Below are 21936 nucleotides of genomic sequence, written 5' to 3'. Positions count from 1 at the left end.
TGCTGTGGTTGCCTGTGGTAGTGGGAGCCTGACTGTCCAGGGAGCCTCAGGGCTGTATTTCTTACCTTTGCCTGGCTCTGCCTCTTCAAGAATATTCTCCACAGCCAGAGAGCAAAATCCTGGAGGTGTTGTGACTGATGATTCTGTTGTGCTTGGGCAAAGGTGCCATGAGAAGAATGAGAGGTGCTGGGGCACCCCAGGACCTTGCAGCCATCCAGGTGCATCCTTAGACTAAGTCCTGGAAATGTTGCTCCTGTGTCTCCTGAGCTGGGGAATAACCCTGCCAGACAGTGGGAGCACTGGGAGGTTCCTAGGTCCAGGTTGGCCCCATTTTTTTGTCTGCAAGTGTCACCAGTTTTGGTCCCACCTGCCAAGGGTGTCTGCTGAGCAGAGACAGCAGAGCTCAGTGTCCTGTGCTGATCATCTCCTGTGTCCCACAGAGGGTTCTGCACCAGAAGATGTTCTTCCTTTCTGGACTGTGGTGGTGCTCAGCACAACAAACTCAGATTCATTACAGTATCTGTAAAAATGATAAAAGCAGGGCTATGTCTGGAAATTTCCTCTCTGGAATGTGCAGGGACTTTCAGAAGCTTCTGCCTGGCCCTGTGCAAAAACAGTAACCAAAGTGGAAGATGGAGAGAGAGGGAGAGATAGAGAGGGAGAGATCCGTGGCTGTGTGAGCTGGTGTATCACATTCCCCCTCACTGACTTTATCCTGACATGCAAACAAGCCTTAATTAATTCCTCGGGCAAACTTTCCTGATGGGAGAGATGCAGTAACAAGTCCCTCTGTGAGTGGTTGGCATTTAATGTTTGCTTTATGATGTTTGATAATCTAACATTTCTGCAGCGGATCCATGACACTGCTCCGTGGTTGTGTGTCTTTCCCAGGATGCTGGAGTATTCCCTGGACCTGCAGAATGTCAGCTTCTCAGCCGTGCGCACCGTCCGAGTCCTGCGGCCGCTCAGGGCCATTAACAGGGTCCCCAGTAAGTCAGATCCTTGTTCCTCACTGTTGGGGCCAGCTGGCTGCATCCATGCCCCAAAGATGAGAGGGCAAACCCAGATGCTGTGCATCACAGCTCAAACATTTGCCCAAGGCTTGCAGTGCTGGGTACTACCACCACTGTCTGGGTTCCTTTTGACGCCTGTGGCATCAGAGATGAGTCAATGAGTTATCCAGGACTGTCTTCAAACACCTTCCTTTCTCATCTGCAGAGGGTCTGAGGAGGCTGCTAAAGGGCTGCAGGTGATAGGGATTGACTGAGCCAACAGCCTTTGCCAGGCAGTGCAGGCAGTGGGGTCTGAGCCACGCTGGTCCCATCCTCCCTGGGATACTCCATCCTTCCCTGGAGAAATTGGTGTGAGGAACTCTTGTTGTGCCTGAAGATAGTGCTCTGGGAGGTGCTGAAGACTCTAGAGCTGGTGCTTACAGCCCAAACCCCCAGCACCTCCAAAGCAGGCCTGGGTGGGATGGGCAGTGACTCTTCAGTCCTGGTGTATCAGGTCATGGACCAGGGCCTCAGCCCTGCTGTAAGCAGCAGTGGGTGCATTGCCTGCTGTGGCATGGCAGCCCAGCCCCACATGGCACCACAAACCCTCCCCTGCCCCGTGCTGGGCTAATCCCAGTGCTCCATGGGACACTGAGCACGGTCCCTCTCAGGTGCTGTGTGAATCAGGTAAGTGTAAGTACAACTGCACCAGAAGCATTCCTTTTCCATCCTGGTCCAACAATCCTGGCCATCAAATCCAGTACTGTTTTAGCTAAATTAAATCCAAGTCTGCACTCCCCTATCTGAACTGGCTCAATACATTGATGAGAACTAATCAGCTTCAGTTCTCTGTGCTGATGCTGGAAGTGCCTGGGATCTATTTATTTTCCTGCTCCTGACTCTTGAACTTAATCTGGCTGTGCTGCTGATGTTTCAATCATTACAGAAGCTTCAGAATCCTGTTTGCAGTGGTTGTTTGTTTTTTTTTATCCCCACCACTGAACTGGTGGACAGCTGAATTTATCCACCACTGTCTAACTGGGGATGTAATTTGCTTAATGTGTTTTGAAATCCTGGGTAGTTTATCTTGTCTTCTCTGCAATGTAGTTACAATGGGATAGAAATGCAAGGTATGAAAAATAAAAAATGAGCTTTGTTTGATGATCAATGCAATAACCACAGAAAGTAATTTTAGTTAATTAGGAGTTGATGCAAGATGGTTGTTCCTGGTAAAAGAGTAGAAGAAAAACCTTGAGAGAGGAGGTGACAGCATCAGGATAAGAGAAAAAAATCTTCCTGAAGTATCAAAGTAAAGGATGCAACAGTAAAGCTTTCTTTAGATAAAAGCCAATATAAGCAAGTGAGAGAGTGCAGAACATGGGGAAAGAAACAGAGTGAGAGGTGAGCAGAATATTACACAGATGTCAGATGAAATAAATTTTTTGTGTGTAAATGTCAAGTTGAAGTCACCATCAATTTGTCCTTGTTACAGAACTGGCTGTTCCTGAACTTGTGAGAATTAACTGCCAAGAGAGAGTCCTGTATTTTAAGGAAGAGAGGGCATTTAGGGTAGATGAGGGGAAACAGGGAGGGAAGGGAATTTTGAAATATACTGAGTGGAGAAAGCAATACAATTGAGCAAAAGAGAGCACCAGAATTTAATCTGAGGGGAGAAAGGAAACATAATTGCTAGAAAACTTCAGAGAAGAGGACTTGAGGAGCAGGGAAGGTAGGTCTGGTGTCCAGGAGCAAGGCATGAATGAAAGAGCTTGTTCCAGAGGCTCTGGGGGGAAGCTAAAGGGGATGGGAAGCTGTGACTGTTCACAAGCCACATGTGGGTGATGAGAATAGGAGAAAAATAATAGAAGGAAATACAGGTGTAAAAGTATCAGTGGAAAGGAAAAGGTCAGGAGGACATAGCTGGAGCAAGAAGATTCAACGTAAGCTTTTCCCCTTTGCCTCAGGTATGCGCATCCTGGTGACGCTGCTTTTGGACACGCTGCCCATGCTGGGGAACGTCCTCCTCCTCTGCTTCTTCGTCTTCTTCATCTTCGGCATTGTGGGAGTCCAGCTGTGGGCAGGTTTGCTCAGGAACCGCTGCTTCCTCCCTGAGAACTTCAGCATGTGAGTCTGGGCAGCACCAGCGTCTCCCCAGCCTGAGGGAGGCTCTCCCTGCAGGATCTGCTCTGTAAAACAGCCCTTCTCTTCTGTAAATGCTCCCTGCTCCTAAATGCCACCATCTCTCCTGCTTGGGCACACACAGCGGGTACAGAGCGAGCTGTGACAATTTGCCATTTGCGTTTGCAGGCTGTCCTTAACTCTCAGCTGGCACTTGAGAGCCTCTCTGATTTCTAAAGGCCTCCAAAAAAGCCCTCTGAGAGTGGGAGTTCAGGCTTTCTAAATTCAGCATATCGTTAATGTGTGACCTTTTCTGTGTGGAGATGCCCAGGTCTGAATCCCCTCCAGCAGCTGGTGGTCTGTATTGCCACAACTTTTGTAGTCCCACCTAAATCCCAGGAAAAGCTAATGGAACTCCTGTGCATTTTTAATGCTAGACAGTTTTCAGTCTCAGAGCAAGAGATAGTCCCTATCCCAAAGTCTTAATTTTTACACATCCCTGAATTTTAAGGCTAAAATAATTGTTGTGATCAGTTTGCTGGCCTGATGTAACACTGTTTGGACAGTGGTTGAAATACCTGGTAGCTGACAGCCTCTTTCAGGGTTTCCATGCCTGTTCTACCTACCTGCCTTTTTCCACCACCTCCATCGCATCAAATGCTTGGGGAAAGGCAGGTGACTGCAAACCCTTGATGGCTCTGCCAAGTTCTGCCATGCTGGTCACCTTTCAGTGGATTGCTGATTCCCCAGGGATCTGGCTGGATTCCCACCTGGATGGAGGAATCTTACAAGCCCAAAGCCTCTTTTCTGTACACATCAGGACCATGTTGCTGCTGCTGCTGCTGTGGACAGGCTGGCACAAGGCACCTTCCAACTTCTCCCACCCACCTCCTAATCAACTCCCACCCCTCTTGCAGGTCATGCCCTCAAAGGGTGGCTGGAAATGACATTACCAGAACATGTCCCTGTTAAGTAAATGTCAGCAGAGCAGGGGGACAGCCTCACCACCAAGTAAATCCAATAGAGCCACAGGTTTGGGTGCTGTTTAATTGAGCCAGAATTCCAGGGCTTTAGATAGGCTTTGAAGGGTATTACAGGCAATTCTGCAGGAATTAACCAGGCTGAACTAGGCTTAAAAATATCTTTGCAAGCTTTAGTGGGAGTCCTGGCAGCACTAAGGAGATAGTGTGTGCAGAGCAAGGAGCCAGGTTCTGACTGGTCATGGGTTGTTTCATCTCCCTGAAGAGCATTTTTGCTTGGTTTCCTGTGGTAAGGCCACCCTCAGAGGGAATTTAGACCTTACCTGTGGGCTGAACTGACATGGTGAAATGCAGATGAAGTCCCTGTCTCTGATTTTTAGGAATTTTGGGAGGTCCTTGTACAGAGAGTCTTCCTAAATGATTCTCAGCATCTCCAGAAGGACAGGACACACAGGAGCTTAAACAGACTGATTTCCATCTTACTGCAGCAAAGATATTTCAGAGAAGCCCTGTCATGCTGAATCCTTCTCTTAGTCTCCCAAAGTCAAAGCCAGAGTGCTTCCAGAGGGACTAACTTTTAATAATGCCATCAAAGGGGCTGAGTGCCCTGCCTCAGTTTCTCAAAACCCAGTTAAGGACATCAGTTCACCCTGTGGAGCTGCAGTACGTCCAAGGGGACTCCTTTAAAAAATAGCTTTAAGATCCAGAAAAGCAGATGTCAGACTTCTATGCTGGTACAGCTGTCTCTTTGCCAGATTGCTTGCAATCAGTGTGCAAACCCCAGCCTTGTCTGGACTCTTTCAGCCCCTACACGGTTGATTTGGAACGGTACTACCAGACAGAGAACGAAGATGAAAATCCCTTTATCTGCTCCCAGCCCCGGGAGAACGGGATGCGCTACTGTCGGAGCATCCCAACACGGAGGGAAGAGGGTCTGGAGTGCACTCTGGATTATTATTCCTACAATGACACCACCAACACATCTTGTGTGAACTGGAACCAGTACTACACCAACTGCTCTGCTGGGGAGCACAACCCCTTCAAGGGAGCCATCAACTTTGATAACATCGGCTATGCCTGGATTGCGATATTTCAGGTGAGCCCTGTCTGCTCACAAGGTGGGCAAACAGCAGGTCCTGCCCTCAAAATGTTCCCAGGGGCTTTGTAATTGTACTCCTGGGGGCTGTTTTGTACTAGTGTGCACCTACATAGTAGTGCACAGGCGCTCAAAGTGTTAGAGATACAATATGATGCCTATTTTGAGAATGTCTCCACCTCACATGCATGGACAAAACCTTGTGGGTGTGCAGTCTGATGATGCTGGTGTGGGGCAGAGCCTAGAGACTGCTCTTCTTTCTGCAAAATGCACTAGTGGCCCTTAAGTCCAGGTGGAAAAGGGCTAGATTCAGCCTGGGCAGCTGGTAACATTGGTTGGCATTGGGAGGAGCAGGAGTTGGTTCCTCAGCATCCTGTTCTGCACCAAGACCTGCTATGAGGCGTCAGACCTGACCCAGCCAGAAGAAACATTGCCTGGGCACTTTATTGTAACTGAGCCTTCAGGAGTTTGTTTTCCCTTCCTGTCTCCACCAGGTCATCACGTTGGAAGGCTGGGTGGACATCATGTACTTTGTCATGGATGCACACTCCTTCTACAACTTCATCTACTTCATCCTCCTGATCATTGTGAGTGGCCTTAGGGGAGCAGGGGGCATCCTCCTGGCATTTGGAGAGAGCAGAGTGGAGTCACCCAGAGGAGCAGGGCAGAGGGTACAGTGAATATAAAAGCTGAAGTAGCAACCAGCCTGCTGGGAGAAATGCAGCTTCCCTATGGAATTGTGCTGCAGCTGCATTTAGCTGCAAACATGAAGAAGGAAAGAGATGTGCTCAAGCGGCGGTAGATCCACTTCTGTTGTTGCTGCTGCTTCTTCTCTTCTTGTGCTTAGAGAGCTTTTCTCTCTTGCTTACCCCCTTGAATTTAAGTTTTAAAGTAGGCAAATTTCACCTGCCCAGTTTCTGAGTAGAAAAAAGAATTTCACCTGCCCAGTTTTTGAGCTAGAAAGGGAAGAGGCTGCCCAAAATTTCCCCCATAATGCAGAACCCATCTGGGTCCTGGTGCCGTGGGGATGTTACAGGAAAACAGTCCCAAAGTTCAGAGAGCACATTAGGAAAGGAGGGAAGAGATTACTGCCCACAGCCTACCCACACTTCACAGCATCATCTGAGACCACCCACAAAGGAGCCAACAAAGAGTTTCTGTGGGGTGGGCTCCATGATGGGCTTCATCTATGCAAGCAGAATTGTCTACAGTGACTGGCTGAGCTCGTTGTCTAGACTCCCTTTATCGTCAAGGGAGAAAAATAGGTGCTTTAAGGGGGTGATTCATCTCCTCTGAAGGTAGACATCCAAAATAAATTAGATGCATTGCAGACTTGATGCGCCTATTTCTTGCTTGACTCTAAAGGATCATTAGGTACCTCACTCAGATGTAGCTAAGTGAGATGAGTTATTGTCTTGCAACACAATTGTCTAAGTCCAGAAAAATAGCTGCACATGGTCAGTTAGATCATTGTGGGGATTTCTGCTCCTCATCAAACCAGGACTCAAACCCTGACGAGAAAGTAGATGGTTGTTTAGTCCATGATGCTGGTTTTTTTCTGTTAGCTTCCCCAAGAGAGAAGCAAACCCTTGCTCTCAGCCTCCCCAAGATGACGAAGAGGAAGAGCAAGCAGTACTTTTCCAGATGCCGTGCGAGTAACGTTAGCAGTTTGTGATAGCCCGTTAGCACGTCAGTAATTCCCTGTAACCCAGGCTGGGCTCTGCAGAAGGCAGAACCTCATGAAACCCTGGTTGGAAAGAAAATCTCCAAGCTGTGGGTACAGGCTGCTGATGCCCTTGCATAACAGTCACCCGCAAATCCCATTAGCAGGGGAAAGGGATCTGCTCTCAAGCTGCCCACACACTGGCAGAAAAACGCTCCTATGAGGAAGGCGCAGTGCATTCATCGTAATGTCGCTAATTGTGATAATTACAACTGCTGTCTGTGGAGAGAGAAAAACACCATCTTAAAAGAGCAAGAGATTTTTGTCAAAATAATCTTCTCTTGTCTTTGATCTCTGACGTCCTCCATGGAGGGCTGGCGTGGGAGTCCCTGGGGTGAGAGCTTGGGGGGTGAGTCAGCGCAGTCAGTGGTCCCTGCTGGGTGACACAGGGGGTGGGGTTGGCTGGGGTTTGCTGCTCTTTGTCCTCGGCAGATCTGTGTGGTGCCACGGCCACACTGAGGTGCCTGATGTCCCCTGCCCCCTTAGGTGGGCTCCTTCTTCATGATCAACCTGTGCCTGGTGGTGATAGCGACGCAGTTCTCTGAGACAAAGCAGCGTGAGAGCCAGCTGATGAAGGAGCAGCGCGTGCGCTACCTGTCCAACGCCAGCACCCTTGCCAGTTTCTCAGAGCCAGGAAGCTGCTATGATGAGCTCCTCAAGTACCTGGTTTACATTGCCCGGAAGGGCAGCAAGCAGCTGGTGAAGGCCTACAGGGCAGCAGGCGTGAGGATGGGCTTCCTCAGCAGCCCCACGAGCAAGGCGAGGGCCGAGCGGCATGCCAGGAAGCGCCGGAGCAGGAAGAGATCCTCCGTGCACCACCTCATCCACCACCACCATCACCACCACCACCACTACCACCTGGGCAACGGGAACCTGCGAGCGCCCCGCGCCAGCCCGGAGATCAGCGACGTGGAGACCAGCTCGCTCCACAACGGCACCAACCGGCTGATGCTCCCTCCCTCAGCACCCAACTCCCTGGGGGCCCCCAGCGCCTCTCCCAGCAACACCGAGTCCGTGCACAGCATCTACCATGCCGACTGCCACTTTGAGCCGGTGCGCTGCCGGTCATCCCTGACACAGCCAAGCCTCGGTTTGCCAAGCCCAGAAGGGATCCCCAAGAACGTGGTGGGCAGCAAGGTGTACCCCACAGTGCACTCCAGCGCCTCCCATGAGATGCTGAAAGAAAAGAACTTGGCGGAGGCGGCGGTGGGTGCCGGGAGCAGCACCTTGACAAACCTCAACATCCCGCCCGGGCCATACAGCACCATGCACAAGCTGCTGGAGACACAGAGCACAGGTGAGCTGGGATTGGAGCTACATCTGGGACTGCTTTCCAGAAATATGATTTTTGTCCTAATTTTTTCTCTCCCTGAATTTTTGCAGGGTTCTTCTCAGTCCATGTTACAGAGAAAGGTGATGGCTTTCCAGGTGAGATGAATAGGAATCTTATGACCTACCTAGTGCCTCTTATAGCCAAATTTAGGAGGGAGGTTTCATCCTCCCAGACTTCATATCTACAATAATCCAAGGCATATGAGGGTTTTCAGTGAATCCATTTTCTTTGCAATCCCCATCTCATAGATTAGAAGAAGAGTACAAGAGAGCTGGAGAGGGACTTTGACAAGGACATGTAGTGACAGGAATGGGGGAATGGCTTTAAACTTTGCAGAGGGTGGGTTTAGATTAAATATTAGGACAAAATGCCATTATTTCCCTCCACTCCTAAACCATTTACAGGGAGCACTTCCCAAATCCTGTACTCCCAAAATCAGCTAGAGCTTGCAGATGGACACCTTCCAGATCTGGGTCCTATCACACACCTGAGTACTGTGTAGCTCAGCTCCTGTGGGACACAAGGCTTATGGAGATTTTGTGTGAGTGCTCAAGGACAATCACAGATGCCAAGTATTAAAAAACTGTGATTTGCTCAGGAAGCCTGTAAGAGTCAGACACTGAATGCATCTTTCTTGGATCAGGGATTTCATATCTTCACTTCAAGAAAGTGAAGATATTTTTCTTTTCCCCTCCACATCCTGAAGTTTGGGACTTCAGGCCAGTCTAATCCAAACACTCCCAGCCTTCAAGAAGTGTTTCTGGCCAAGATTTCCCAGGCAGTCAGTGCCTTTTCCACCCCACTGTGATGGCATTGACCTTTCCAGCCAGGAGCTGTGCGGGGAAGAGACCAAATCCTGCCCCCAGCCCAGTGCTGCCCAGAGACTGAACACACAGAACTGGGCTCTGAGTTGGTTTTGCACTCTCACTGCTGGGTGCTGCCATGCAGGAGTCAGGTGCATGCATTGCCTGTCTCCTTGCAGCCAGCTGGTGGGAATTTTGGGGAATATCCCACTGGTATTTCACCCAGGATACACCTGGCAGCTGCCACCAAGGCCAATGTGTGGAGAGGGAAGCCAGTGGTTTTGGAGCATCAGAACAGGAAAGAAGGCTGCTAACAGTCCTCCTGATAATTACAGCCAGGAGCCTGCCAGGACCGGGGGAACCGATTGCTTCCTCCTTCCTGTGATGGCTAGAGATGTAATGAGGTGCGCTCAGGGTCCACGGCTGGGGCGGTGTCTGTCGAGGGGCAGCAAAAAGAGCTTCATAAACAGAGAGAAGGCACTTGGGAAGCCCAGGTTTTAACCCAGCAGAAGCCCTTTTCCCTTTAGGGAATGCCTGTCATGTCAGGGGCAAAGGCTTGGCGCTAACAGGGAGTGAGGGTTGCTTCCCGCAGCCCCCAGTCCCAGCTGACCAGCTGCCCTTTCCCTGCTCTGCTGGCATTTCAGGTCCCTGCCAAAGCTCCTGCAAGATCTCCAGCCCCTGCAGCAAGCTGGATGGAGGCTCCTGCAGCCCCGAGAGCTGCCCCTACTGCCTGGCAGCGCTGGGCGAGGCCGAGCTGTCCGACAATGACACGGCCGACTCAGACAGCGACGGCGTCTACGAGTTCACGCAGGATGCGCACTACAGTGACCAGCGAGACCCACAACGGGGCAGAGCCCGGGCCGGGAGAGCCCATCTGGTGCTGGCCTTCTGGCACGTGGTGTGTGAGACTTTCCAGAAGATCGTGGACAGCAAATATTTCGGCCGTGGGATCATGGTGGCCATTCTCATTAACACACTCAGCATGGGGATCGAATACCATGAGCAGGTGAGTGCTGTCCTGGCAGCTCCTGGTGCAGAGGAGTTGCAGATGGAGTTATGAGTCTGAATTCATCTGCTGGTGGGATGGTTTGGGGTGAGAGGAATTAAAAAACTCTGGGAAGGGTCCCAGAATGGAATAAGGCAGGCTTTTTCCTCTGAGTGTGCTTCCAGGTTGCAGCAATCACCTTGACTTGTACCTGGTTATGGGAGGTCCTGCATCCTAGCCCTACCAGGGATGGTCAGCACCATGCTGAGACCACTGTTCCTGGGCAGCACCAGGTGGTGCTGGGGTCTGTGGTGAGGGAACCAAGGAGATGAGGCAGTCCTTTGCCACCAGGTCACTGTGAGCCTGGCAGTGCTTAAGGTGCTGCCAGCACCTGTGGGCTCTGTGGGCTCTGTGGGCTCTGTGAGCTCTGGGGTCAGTGCAGCTGCAGGCAGAGAGCTACTGAATTTGCACTCCTTGGAGAGGAGGTAAAAAATGGCTTTGCCTCCTCAGTGAACGCTCCAGCAGCAGCATGATGAGTCCAAAATAGACTCATCACTGGCTATTCCTTTGCTCAATTATCTGAGTCCTTGCAGGCAGGAGAGTGCCTGTGCTCCAGCCTCTCACCGCTTGTCACCTAGCAGAGCTTTCCCTGTACATAGTCATTAAGAAAAGGAGTTGCCATGTTCCTCTTGAAACATCTCCATGATGTTCCATGACAAGAACTCTGCTTTCAGAGGGTTTGCATGCTGTGGCCTCACATGAGTTTTGTGGCTGCTGCTGAGGCCCGCCTGGCATGGTGCCCTTGATCCTACCTCAGGCACATGTCTTGGGGCTGCAGGTGTGTGCTTCCTTTGGGGTGAAGAGTTTATTAGTGGGGATGCAGGGATGCTGCAAAACCTTGTTATAAAGCACTCCCATTCTTGAGAGCTCCCAGCATGTTGTTTCTCCTGGGATGTCAAAGCTCTGGGCTCCCAGAAAGACGCAGCCACCCCTGTGCTAGCACCAGTCTTGGCTGAGAAGCTCGTTGCATCTCAAGTCATGGCTCCCCTTTTCTCCCTTCCTGGCATGTTTCCTGTTTGCTGGGTTGCACACAGAGGTGTTTCTCCCCCAGCTCCCGGTGGAAGCAGTGGTGGCTGTGGACCAACTCCCAATTCCCCTGTCATCCTGTGGCATTAATGCCTCAGTGACCAAGTGCCAGGGAGATGTGGCTGTGCTCAATGTGTCCCTTCCAGCCAGCACCTTCCCCCTGATGCCCTGATGCAGTCTAGCTGGCTAGGTGCTGTTTTCAGTTCACAATAAACAGTGGTGCGCTCCAAAGTCCTGCTGGTTTCACCTTCATTTGCTGCGCTTGGTGGGAGCTCTGCAGGGAAGCTTGAGTGATTCTACCTTGATTTAATAATCTTGGGAAGATTATCCCAAAGAAGCTGGGAGGAGGTGGTTCACAAAAACCAATAAACACTTTTATTCCTACCTTGGCTGAAGGGTGAAAGCACATCCACAGTGTCTTTGCTGCGACTGCCCAAGGGGCAGACTGTCAAAGCTTGTTGCTCTTTACCAGGGGCGTTTTTGGGAGATGCTGGTGTGGTCTCCCATCTGGGGGAACCACCCCACTGGGGATGGGTGCCTGAGTAAGCTCCCATCGTTAAACACCCTAAGTGCAACACAACTCCTTAATTCTTTGCCTTGGGAAAAGCGGGGTAGGAGGTTTCCGGTTTCTGCCCTGGCCAGTGGTGAGTCCCAGCAAACATCTGGATGACAAGAGGCAGATTTTTGTGTGGTTTTTGGGTAACAGGGGTGAAGGGAGCTGATATGCGTGGGGGTACTCCAGACACTGTGGGTGGTTGCTTTCTTTAATGGTATTTTGAAGCTACTATCGTTCCAGATTCCTTTCTCCCAGGCACTTGGAGGGAATAGCAGAGCTTGTTTTTATTAGTTCATCTTCTCAAAGTGGCAAAAGAGAACAGAGAGGTGTTTCTTTGTAACCTCGTAAGGCTTAGAGTTGGCAATTTCATAATCTGACAGTTATGAGAGCAGGAATTAGAGGGGAAAAATGTTGGACTAGACCTTCCTGCAGAGATTATGAACACTGAAACATGATTTTTGTCTTTTGGAAGAGCCTTTCCTAAAAGTGTGAGTGATCAACCATGTCAAATTTATCTTTACTGACTGATGTTTGCAGAGATGTGAGGGCGCTTGAAGAATACTTGACTCCATGACTTTCTATATTAAGCTCTCTGCTTATTTAGACAGTATTTACCTCTTGGGCTTTCCACATGCTGCCCTGGGCACAGTGGGCTATATTAGGGTAAATATTTTAAGGGCCTATTTTAAGGTGTCACGTCAAAACCTTGTGTTGTTTAGAGGCCCCTTGGCAGAGGGGCTGCTCCTCTCTGAGAGGAAGGACAGGCTGGAGGTTACCCAGAAAGGAAGAAGGAAGATGCCCACCCATCTGGCCCCAGCAATGCTGGGTGGGATTCAGCAGCTCTGGGACCACCAGACCATCCTGGACTTCAGGACAGGAGCTGGTGAGCTGAGCTCCTCATAACAGCCAGGGAGAAAAGTCTGCTCCTCTGGAGGTTTGACGTCTCACCTTGGGACAGGCAGCCTGGAGGGACCTGAAAAAATCTTTTAGTCCCTTGTTTAACAGACAAGGCAACCAGAGTAGGCCTGGTTGTGATATTTAAGGTGACAGTGGTTTTCTGAAGGCACATACAAATTAGTGGGAATTGGGAGTGTGTTGAAAACACTGGCCCCCACCTCTTGCTGCTTATTTGTATTCACCCATCAGTCAACCTGGTCAGATTGAGCACCCATGGCCAGGGCTGCTGGATGAACCTCCTCTTCCACCCAATGCTCTTTTCCATAAGCCACCTTCCACTGTAAATTGTCAACACACATTTTACCATCGCATGGCTGAAGCTTCAAGGGCTGGGTTGCCTCTAGGCTCCTTCTGACATGAGCTGACTTTCTCACCCAACACCAGGTTGTTCCACATGGTTCCTGCACATGCCTGAGCTGCAGGTACACCTGAATGATTGTAATTCTGTATTTCCTCCACACCCCACCCATCCAAAACCAACTCCTGCTGTTTTCTGGCTCTAGGTGCAGTCAGAGGGAGCAGCGCAGTGTGAGGTGCTTGCAGCACTTGCCACGTTGCGGCTGCTGGGCAGCAGTGTGAAATTTTCCATCAGGGAAATGACAACCAGATTGCCACAGATTATTAATGTGGCTGCTAAATAGCTTGTTTTTCTACAGAGATGAAGCAAAATGCAGGTAGAAACTATTAGCTTTGGGTAGAGGAATATAAATGTGATTTAAAGGTAGACTCAGGGGATTTTAAATACACTGTTGAACCAATTGACTGATTCGCCTTAAGGAAGCTGAGCCTCTGCAGCACTGTGGGTTCAAACAGCTGCGGCTTAGCAAAAGATTTTTCTGCCACAGAGCAGGAGTAAAATGTGCTGCTAAACCAGAGGGTTTCTGTGCTGCTTTCCCCCCCACCCTGGCTGTATGCCAGGCTCTGTTCCATAATATGCTGCTTTTATTTTCCTTTATTTCCTCCAACTCCTTTCTTGGAGTGAAAAGCAAAGGCTTTAGTATGAGGCGTGATGTTGGACTCCTCAGTAGGGGAAAGAATTCAGCAAGGGCTTCCTTGAGGAAGGGCTTTGGGGGTTTTGTTTTTGTTTTTAAAATCTGGTTCACATTGAGCTTCCTGGCTGTTCTGAGTTTCCTTGTCTGAACTCGCATTGTATGAACTATAGCCTACATATTCTTTTGTTTAAATAGCCCTTGAATTTCAGTCGCTGTCTCTGCGGTGTTTTGCCATTGTTAACAGGAAAGAGACTGGAGAGTCCTTCACTGGCCTCCCCAAAGCTGCAATGGGTTCAAATCCCTGCCTGGGTCTTGTGTGGACTTGGATCTAGATTGCTCCAAAACCCTGGTGTCTCTGAAAGGAAGGAAGAATTGGTTTAGACCTGTGGGAAGCCTTTTGTTGATTTTTAAGATCAAATTGGAGAGGTGACAAGGGTGAATGACTCTCTGGGACAGCACCCGAGGAGAAAAGCTCATTATCCATGGGAGGCAGTTCTTCAAGGAAGTGGGATGAGGCACTGCCTGACGTGTCCCCAGCATAAGTGCAGCCATTGGAGGACCCCTGGCTACAGCAGCCTGTTGTGGGGATCCACAGAGCCACAGTGCCCCAAGCCGAGGGGGGAAAATTCCTTCTGCAGGAAACAGGAGCAGCCTGAGCCCATGGCAGTATCTCAAGCTGAATTCCTGGTACATCCTGCTGCAGGGGAGAGAGCAGGGTACAGATGATGTAGAGTTGTCACTGTTAACATTACGATCTAATAGCTGCTGCAGCATGGAAATAGCAACCATCTGTGCCAAGGAGTCAAAGGAAACCTTGCTGGCAAAATGCATTAAAGTATCTATTTATGTAAACAGTCAAGGCTTGAGAACAAGAGGGTTGTCTTAATCAGCATCAAAGAACATTAAATTTTTAGATATCCAGTATGATGGAGAGGGGAGGTGAACAGTTAGAAAACCTGCCAGCATGGAGCAACCATTAGGCTGCAGGTTCAAGTATTAATAACAGTCACCCAAATGGTATTTATGTACTTCTGCTTCTGCCTGAATTCAATGTGCAGAGAAGAAGGTAACTGGAAATTATTAGCTGTCATGACACCCACAGATTGATTTCTCCATGTGGGAGGAAAATTGGATTGTTCCATGGAGAAATGGTGTAAGGGAGCTGGGCAGTGGGGCTGTGACAGGTTGGTGCCCAGGTCTCAGGGTGCCTGTGTGTCCAAAGTTCTGGGCAGACTGGAGAGTAGCAGGTCTGGATCCCTGGATGAGCACTGCCTCAAAAGATAAGGGCATATTTGGGATGAGAAGTACTTTGCTCCCAGGACTTGGTGGTCAAGAACATCCCAATCCCCACCAGTTTCAAGCCCAGTTGAACATTTTGCTGTTGATAGATGGCAGCTGCAGATTTGTCAGATGTGTGGAGGCTGCTCCTTTGACCATCCCTATATCCTAAAAGGAGATCTTGCCCAGTGCTGGTTCACCTCCTGAGGAGGCTGTGGGAGGTCCAGGGACTGGTTGCAGCTCACACTTGTCTGGCTGCATAGGGCAGCTGTGGATGGACAGCACCGTGTCCCCTCCAGCCTCTGTGGCTCCATGCCAGGTCAACCCAGGGCACACATATTTTGGCTTCTTTGATGTGCATGGATTTGTGTCAGGTCCCCAGGTCAGGAAGGAAGGGAATCCTTTTGTTTTGTAAAATATTTCTGGTGTCTCTTGCATCTCTTCTGAGTTGTTTCCTGCGAATGCAGGGACTCAAAGACCTGTCCCATGTCCATGTCCCAAGTGGTGCTGCACCGGGAGCTCTCTGCATCACACACTGATGCAAACTGGTGCTGAACTCCTTAACCCTGTACCTTGGCTGTGTCACTCCAACTGAATGGTACAGACCAGCTTTGTGGTGAAATTTCTCATTTGATACTTCCTCATATGAGTCTGATTCATTAGACTTTGTTTTAGAATGGCACTTACACAGGTGTGTGCATCCCTGAATCAATGAAACAGCCTTTCCTTGGAAAACCTCCATCTGCCCAGGGCTCTTCCCAGGAGCTCACAAGGCCTCGTGTTTATGCACTGCCTTCTCTTCCTGTGGAGATATCTCCACTTCCACTGAAGTGCACATCCCACATCTCGATTTAACTCCATTGCACATCTCCCCAGCCCTGTGCCAGCTGCTCTTAGCCAAGCAATCAAAGCCTTGGCAGCTCAGCGTCTGCTGGCCTTGCCCAACGTAGGGCTTGGAGCTACCATCAACGTAATTCCTCGACACTCCAGCTGCAAGGGGCACTCCCACAGCAGGCAAATGCAGTGCCCTATGGGTTTGCACACACTGTATTCAATTAGCTCCTGCTTATGCAGAAATTACTCTTATTAATGGCTTGTTGTTGGAGACTAGAGGAGTCATCATCCAAAGCTAGTGAAAGACATCAGAGCTGTTAATCGCTAGGATTACCGACTTCAAAACCAGTTTTCTATTTGTTAGTGGGGGTAATTCTTTATATGGACCTTGGGGGTTCTTCTGCTTCTCGGGGATTGGAAGGGTTTCTGAGGTCTTGTAGAAAGTCACATGTTTTATTTGACCCGCTTGTGAAGCTCTTCCAGGGATAAAAAATGCTATGGTCCTCTTAGTCATTAAAAAATGGACTGTGACTACAAAGCAGACTTTATTCTGGTTCTGGAGACTGAATTATTTGAAAATTAAATGGGATTTCATGCAACTGGGAAGGTTATTTTTTTTTATCAGATAAATCAGTTCTCTGTATGCTTTAGGGGTGAGCCTATATAGATTCCTTGGCACCTGCTAAAGTTTTCTTCAGCTCCCTGGTTGGGGAACCATAAGTGTCAGTTCTTTCCTGTTAATTTAGTTCAGAGGCTGGAAATAGTTGGGCTACCTTAGATCCTATCATTACAGCTGTTGTTTCAGCTGCCATCCATAGCCTCCTGTTATCTCTGCCCAGGCAGCATTGAAAAGAGACTCCAGCTAGGTGAAATGGAAGAATGATGTGCACTTTCAAAACTTGCTTCATCCCTGTATGGATGAAAAATTGCTGCTCTGTGCAGATAGTCAGGCATTTCTTTCTATTCCTTCTTTGATTATTGTGGTTGTTCCCCTTGGGTGGGATCCAGGAAATTCAGCTAGAGCATCTGGAGCACCCTCAGCTTGCACCACAAGCGCTTTCATCTGTAAGCACTTCTGGTTGTTGGTGTTTTCCCAGGGATCAGTCCGTATTTTTCCTTATTTCTCCTGGTAGAGGTTTGTCCCAATGCTGTTGGCACCCGCGACTCTGCCCTGCTGTCACTCGTGTCCTCACAGAGCCCATTCCCACCCTGCTAAGCCCCCAGCAGGAATGGGCACAGCAGCTGAGTGTTTTTTCCCTCATCTCTGCTGGATTTCAGCTCTTTGTTATAATTGGTTTTTTGCTGATGTTGGGAAATGAGTGGCTTTTCCCCCATGGATGTCTGTCAGCATTAGAGATAGTGTTACCAGCATCAGAAATCCAGGTTCAGCAGAACTGTGCAGGAGCTCTACAGTGACAGCATTTTTCTTTCCCTCTTTTTATTTCCTCCCTCCCCCTGGTCCCTTCTCAAGTACTAATAGGGAGATAAGTTTCAAACTTGGTTTAGATTAACCAGAAATAGAGGGCTTTAAATCTTAAGTACTTACAAGGTGTGACCAAGTAGAAATGCAGCTTTTGTTCATTTTAAGCTCCTGCGAAACCTGGGCAGAGGGATGAGCTGGTTCATGTTTTTCTTGCATTTTCTGGGATAATGCTCATCCAGAAATCTCAAGCAGAGAGAGATAAGGAATCCAGGCAAGATTATATGCTGTCCCTCCTGAGAGCGATAACGAGAACGCAGCTGCAGGGCTTGCTGGAGGAGGGTGTTGTCTGCAGGCCCTGTTTATGGGTCTGGGCAGCCATGCTCCATGGAATGCCTTCAGGGTGGGTCGATGAAATTCTCCATCAAATTTGGGGCTCATTCCCTCGTTTGCACCCCACTCTCGAGGCAGACAGGTGGGAGCAGGGAGACAGGTGCCCTGTATGGCCAATAGGGGCCAGGGAATTCAGTTTTTTGCCATGGTTCCTTAACAAAGATGTGTTGGAGAGGAAGGTCTTGCACCTGGAGGTTCCATGTCCACAGGACTCAGCTCCTTCTCTCTGCAGATGTGGGCTGGGAAGGGACACTTGTTGATTGGAATGGGGGAGGCTGAGTGGAAAACAAGAAGATTAGCAGAAGGGATGGAAGGGGAATCCCTCCTGTGCAGACAGCTCTGATTTCTCTGAAATGAAAGCTGCTTTCCTCCCTTTCTTACAGCATTACTTGCTGTGGCATGAAATATTCAGCCTCCATTCAGCCCGTAAGCAAATCCTTCTTTCCCATGCAGTGAAGGGATGTAACTGGACTTGTTAACTTGTCTGAAAAGTCATTTCCTTATAATAAATGCCTATAAATCCTGAACATCCCAGCAGTCCTCCAGCCCACTGAGCAGTGAGCCCGCTGTCCTTTTCCATGTCTCCAGCCCCAGGAGGAGCAGAGCAAAACCTGCTGCAATCCTCCTACTTTCTGAATTGTTTTCTTTAACCAAGTTGGCAAAGGACAAGTAGAGAAAGCCTATCATACCCCGATTAAGCATGGCTCAGGTTTGCTCTGCTGGACACAGGACGGTTGTTAAAGCTGATACCTTTTAAGGAACCCCAAAGACAATGAATGTCACTTCTGAAAATATGTGTAGATTGAGTTTCTATTTATAGTCACAAGCAGCTCCCGAGCCAACAGGAGCTGTATTTACTGAAGGGAGCTGAAGTGGTGTTTTGGATGGTCGTGGCTCAGTGGGTGCACTGATACAAGGGGTTAATGTGGATATGATAGGGGCAGTGCATGGAGAAGGCTTGTGGGTTGAATGAGGACACAGCCAATGAGCTATCAGTCATGGGGAACTGAGCGTGGGAGAGGGCAAAGACAGGGCACCTCATTTTGTTAATTAAGAGCTGCTCTGTTGGTGAGAATTTCTTGCATTTTGCCCTAGGACTTGTGGTCTGGCTTCTGTTCTGGGGTGGACCTGGTGTGTGTCTGCATCCACAGGGAGGGTGGAGAGGATCTTAATAGAGCAGTGTTAAGTTGAAAATCCTATCTTTGTGTGACCCATTTGATTTTCTTTCTTATGTATATATATTAGAAATCTGCAAGTGATGAGTCAGTAAAATGTTGTTGGTGTTTCCTGTGAAATAGCTGAGGTCGCTATTTCTTTCTGTGTTATTTTTCCTAGTTGCCATGGTAATGATTTCAGAAAGGTCTTATTCTTGCAGCAGTTTGAATGGGTTAGAAGTTTTCACGGTCTTCTGGATACTCTCACAGCAGCAGAGCAATATCTCAAAGATATCCCTTGGGATCAGGAGGGATCTGCCTCCTGACTGGTCGTCCCATCCCTCGCTCTGTGCTGTGGCGAGACAGAGTGGGTTTTTCTGTTTTAATGTTAGCAAGACAGAGAGGAAAGACCCTGGGGTGCTTCTGTTCTTTTGTGTTGATATCCCAGGACCAGGGGCTGGACAAGATCAGGCTTGCCTGCATCCTGGAGCTCATTGTCTGGACAAGGGGAGTGTGGGATGGATGGATGGATGGATATGTGCCAGCCATACCACGGCACTGGGTGCAGGTCTGATGATGATGAAGACCCTGTGCCCTAAATGGGTCACAGCTGGAGGAAGGCAGGAGTTGGAAGCCTTGTAGGGCACTGTTTGCACTTCACGCAGCAGCAGGGCTTGTTTTTCAGAAATTGGGGAACTCAGACCCTGGGGCTGGCATGGCCTTCTTCCCTACTCAGTGCCCACAGCCTTGCTTGCTCAGCAGCACCTTGGAGCCCTGCGTGCAGGGAGAAGAGGCATGTGCCCACATGGAAATGGAGTGTGTCACTTCTGCCATTGAGCTTCTACTCAACTTTAAAAATAGAGGGGGGAAAAGAGAAAGAAGGGCATTACAGCCGATTTCTGAGTGCCAAAAAAGGGCAAGGTGCTGGTCCAGCTTTGAGATACCTCTTGAGGCACTCTGGGGACATCTTCCCTTGCTTCCTGCCATGCCCCCTGGCAGTGCCCTGCTTGGTGCCAGACAGCCCTGCCTGATTCCTGCAGACAGGGTGCAGGGAGCGTGCCCTCCTGGCTGCCAGTCCTTCCTCCTGCCAGGCAGGATCAGCTCTGGGTGGGTGCCCAGGCTCACATCCTCCTGCTGCCCCAGCGATGCTCCGTGTGTTTTGAGCAGCACTGCCCTGTCTGCTCTGATTTCTTGTGCTGCCACAACTTGTCAGTGTGCTGTTTGGTACATCAACAAATCGACACTACACAAACAGAAGGCTAACAGGGAATGATTTATCCAGGACAACATATCTGTGTGTCCAGCAAAGCAAGATGTCCTGTAAACAAAATTCAGTATTTACTGAGGGCTCATCGGCAGAGCTGGTGTTTTGTACCACAGTTGAATTACACTTGGATCTCGCTCTTTCTGTGTGTTGCTTGTTTAATCATAGGATGCTTTCCTTTTAATTAGGCACTGCTGCTACTGATGAGAGAATTAGCAGACTCTTCTTTTAGTGGAGAAGCTGAGGCTGTGGCAGCTGTGCTGTAATGGGGGTGGTGGGCAGAGGCTTCGTGCTGCATAGAAACCCCAGGCTCTGCACCTCAGTTTCTGCTTCCTGAAAAATGTCTTTTTTAGGGTGGTCCTGGAAGGTTTTTTTCCCCCCCACAATATATCATTTAGCCAAAGGAAGGATGTTACTTCCCCCAGCTGCTGTGTTGTGGCCCTCAGAGAGAAAATCTGAGTGATTTTGCCAGCTGTTTTCCTCCCAGCCCAGTGAGGATCCATGGAGCCGGTTGTGTGTCAGTCTCTCAGGTACATCATGTCTAGAGCTGGTCGATAGTGTTTTGATTAGACAGTTATTGTCAGAAAATGACAGTTTATCACATTTGAAGCTGTTTGTGGGAGAGGAGCAGTTTCAGTGGACTGGCCTCAAAACCCCCCCAACTTTATTGGAGTATGTCGTCTGAGGTGTTTGAAATGTCCAGCTGGGGGATTAGCTCCCTAATGGTTCCCATTGGTTTCCCAATGACAGCTGGGGAACAAAAAGTTCCATGTTCTTCTTCAAGCTGACTTTTATTTATGTTTTTTTAATTTTGGTTGATTTACAGTACAGAGCAAAGGGATAAAGGAATGGGGAGTGAAATAGCGGGAAGAACCTCTAAGATTTTGTGCATTGTGTCTTAGTTTCCCAAGTTTGAAATTTTGAATTCCTGTTTGGGATGGATTGATAATTTCAATTCCCATGGGAGAGAAAATCATATTCCTGCTGTACTATAATGATGTCTCAGGAAAGAGGTCTCAGACATATTTGTGATTTCTCTAGAGTAGAAGCGTCTTATAAAAAATCTTATTATCTTATACATCTATGGCTGGATGAAAATCCCATAGCTGGCATTCTTAGAAGGGTTTGAATCCCCACAGCCTGGCTGAGATTCCCCGGGGCAGGATCATGATCACAGCCCCCCTCACTTGGTACAAATAAATCCCAGTGGTGTCATGGCAGGGGTCCCCCATGGACCAGCTGCAGCTCTGTGTCCCTTGAAAGGGATGATGAGCTGCTTCAGGGGACTCATGGGCTGCCCTGGGGACCCCTGAGTGGGACTCAGGGTCTTGAGGGGACGCCCTGCTTCACAGATGGTTGTGAAATCCCCCAAGTAATTTGCATCACCCCATCTCAACTGTTTAGGGATGTGTGGTTTCCCGAGGCAAAATAACTCAGCGGGTTTCAGCCAGGTCAGAGTGGGATGTTCTTCCAGTAGATGCTCAAATTAACCTGCCCAGCAGAGCTCCAGGCTGCTCTGGATCTTCTCTTCTCTTTTCCTGGATGGATGACATGGAAGTTTTCCCTTTCTCTTTTAATCCAGTTTGACCAATTAGTTTTTTGGACATTAATTCTCACCTCTGGTTCAGGAGTACCCGCTCTTCATTTTTATTATGTCTGCCCAGTGTCTCAGATATTGAAAACTGTTTCCTGCAAGAGAAGTGGAAAAGAGTGTGTGGAGGAGGAGTAGGAGGGCAGGCAGCTTTTTTGGGGTGAAGTAATGGGAGGCAGGTACATTTTTTGCTGCTATGCCAGCACAGGTTGACCCATAGCCCTCACAAGCCAGTGCCAGGGCTATTTGGGTGTTGGATATCTCCTGAGTTGGACGGTCTGGGAGGGAAATTTCATGGGCCAGAAGGGTCACAGCCCCTCCAGTGTGTGCTGAGGATTTGGGGAGAGTTGCAATGTAAGTGCTGCTCCCCCTGTGCCTTCC

General features: G+C 49.2%; 1 protein-coding gene across 17 annotated transcripts in view; it reads left to right on the top strand.

Annotated features, from left to right (window-relative positions):
- The window catches only part of CACNA1G (calcium voltage-gated channel subunit alpha1 G), a 143548-nt gene that overhangs the window by 54620 nt on the left and 66992 nt on the right, over positions 1–21936 (top strand). For all 17 annotated transcript variants that reach the window (XM_064728318.1, XM_064728320.1, XM_064728317.1 and 14 more), the window contains exons 4-10: positions 892–989; positions 2957–3116; positions 4895–5186; positions 5681–5773; positions 7396–8206; positions 8293–8337; positions 9690–10051. In XM_064728318.1, coding sequence (XP_064584388.1) covers positions 892–989; positions 2957–3116; positions 4895–5186; positions 5681–5773; positions 7396–8206; positions 8293–8337; positions 9690–10051 — 1861 coding nt within the window. The remainder of the gene's footprint in view (positions 1–891; positions 990–2956; positions 3117–4894; positions 5187–5680; positions 5774–7395; positions 8207–8292; positions 8338–9689; positions 10052–21936) is intronic.

Source organism: Zonotrichia leucophrys, chromosome 18 (genome assembly GCF_028769735.1).
Source record: "Zonotrichia leucophrys gambelii isolate GWCS_2022_RI chromosome 18, RI_Zleu_2.0, whole genome shotgun sequence".
NCBI lineage: Eukaryota > Metazoa > Chordata > Aves > Passeriformes > Passerellidae > Zonotrichia > Zonotrichia leucophrys.
Note: the sequence above shows the minus strand (reverse complement) of the source record. Positions and strands in the feature narration are given on the sequence as shown.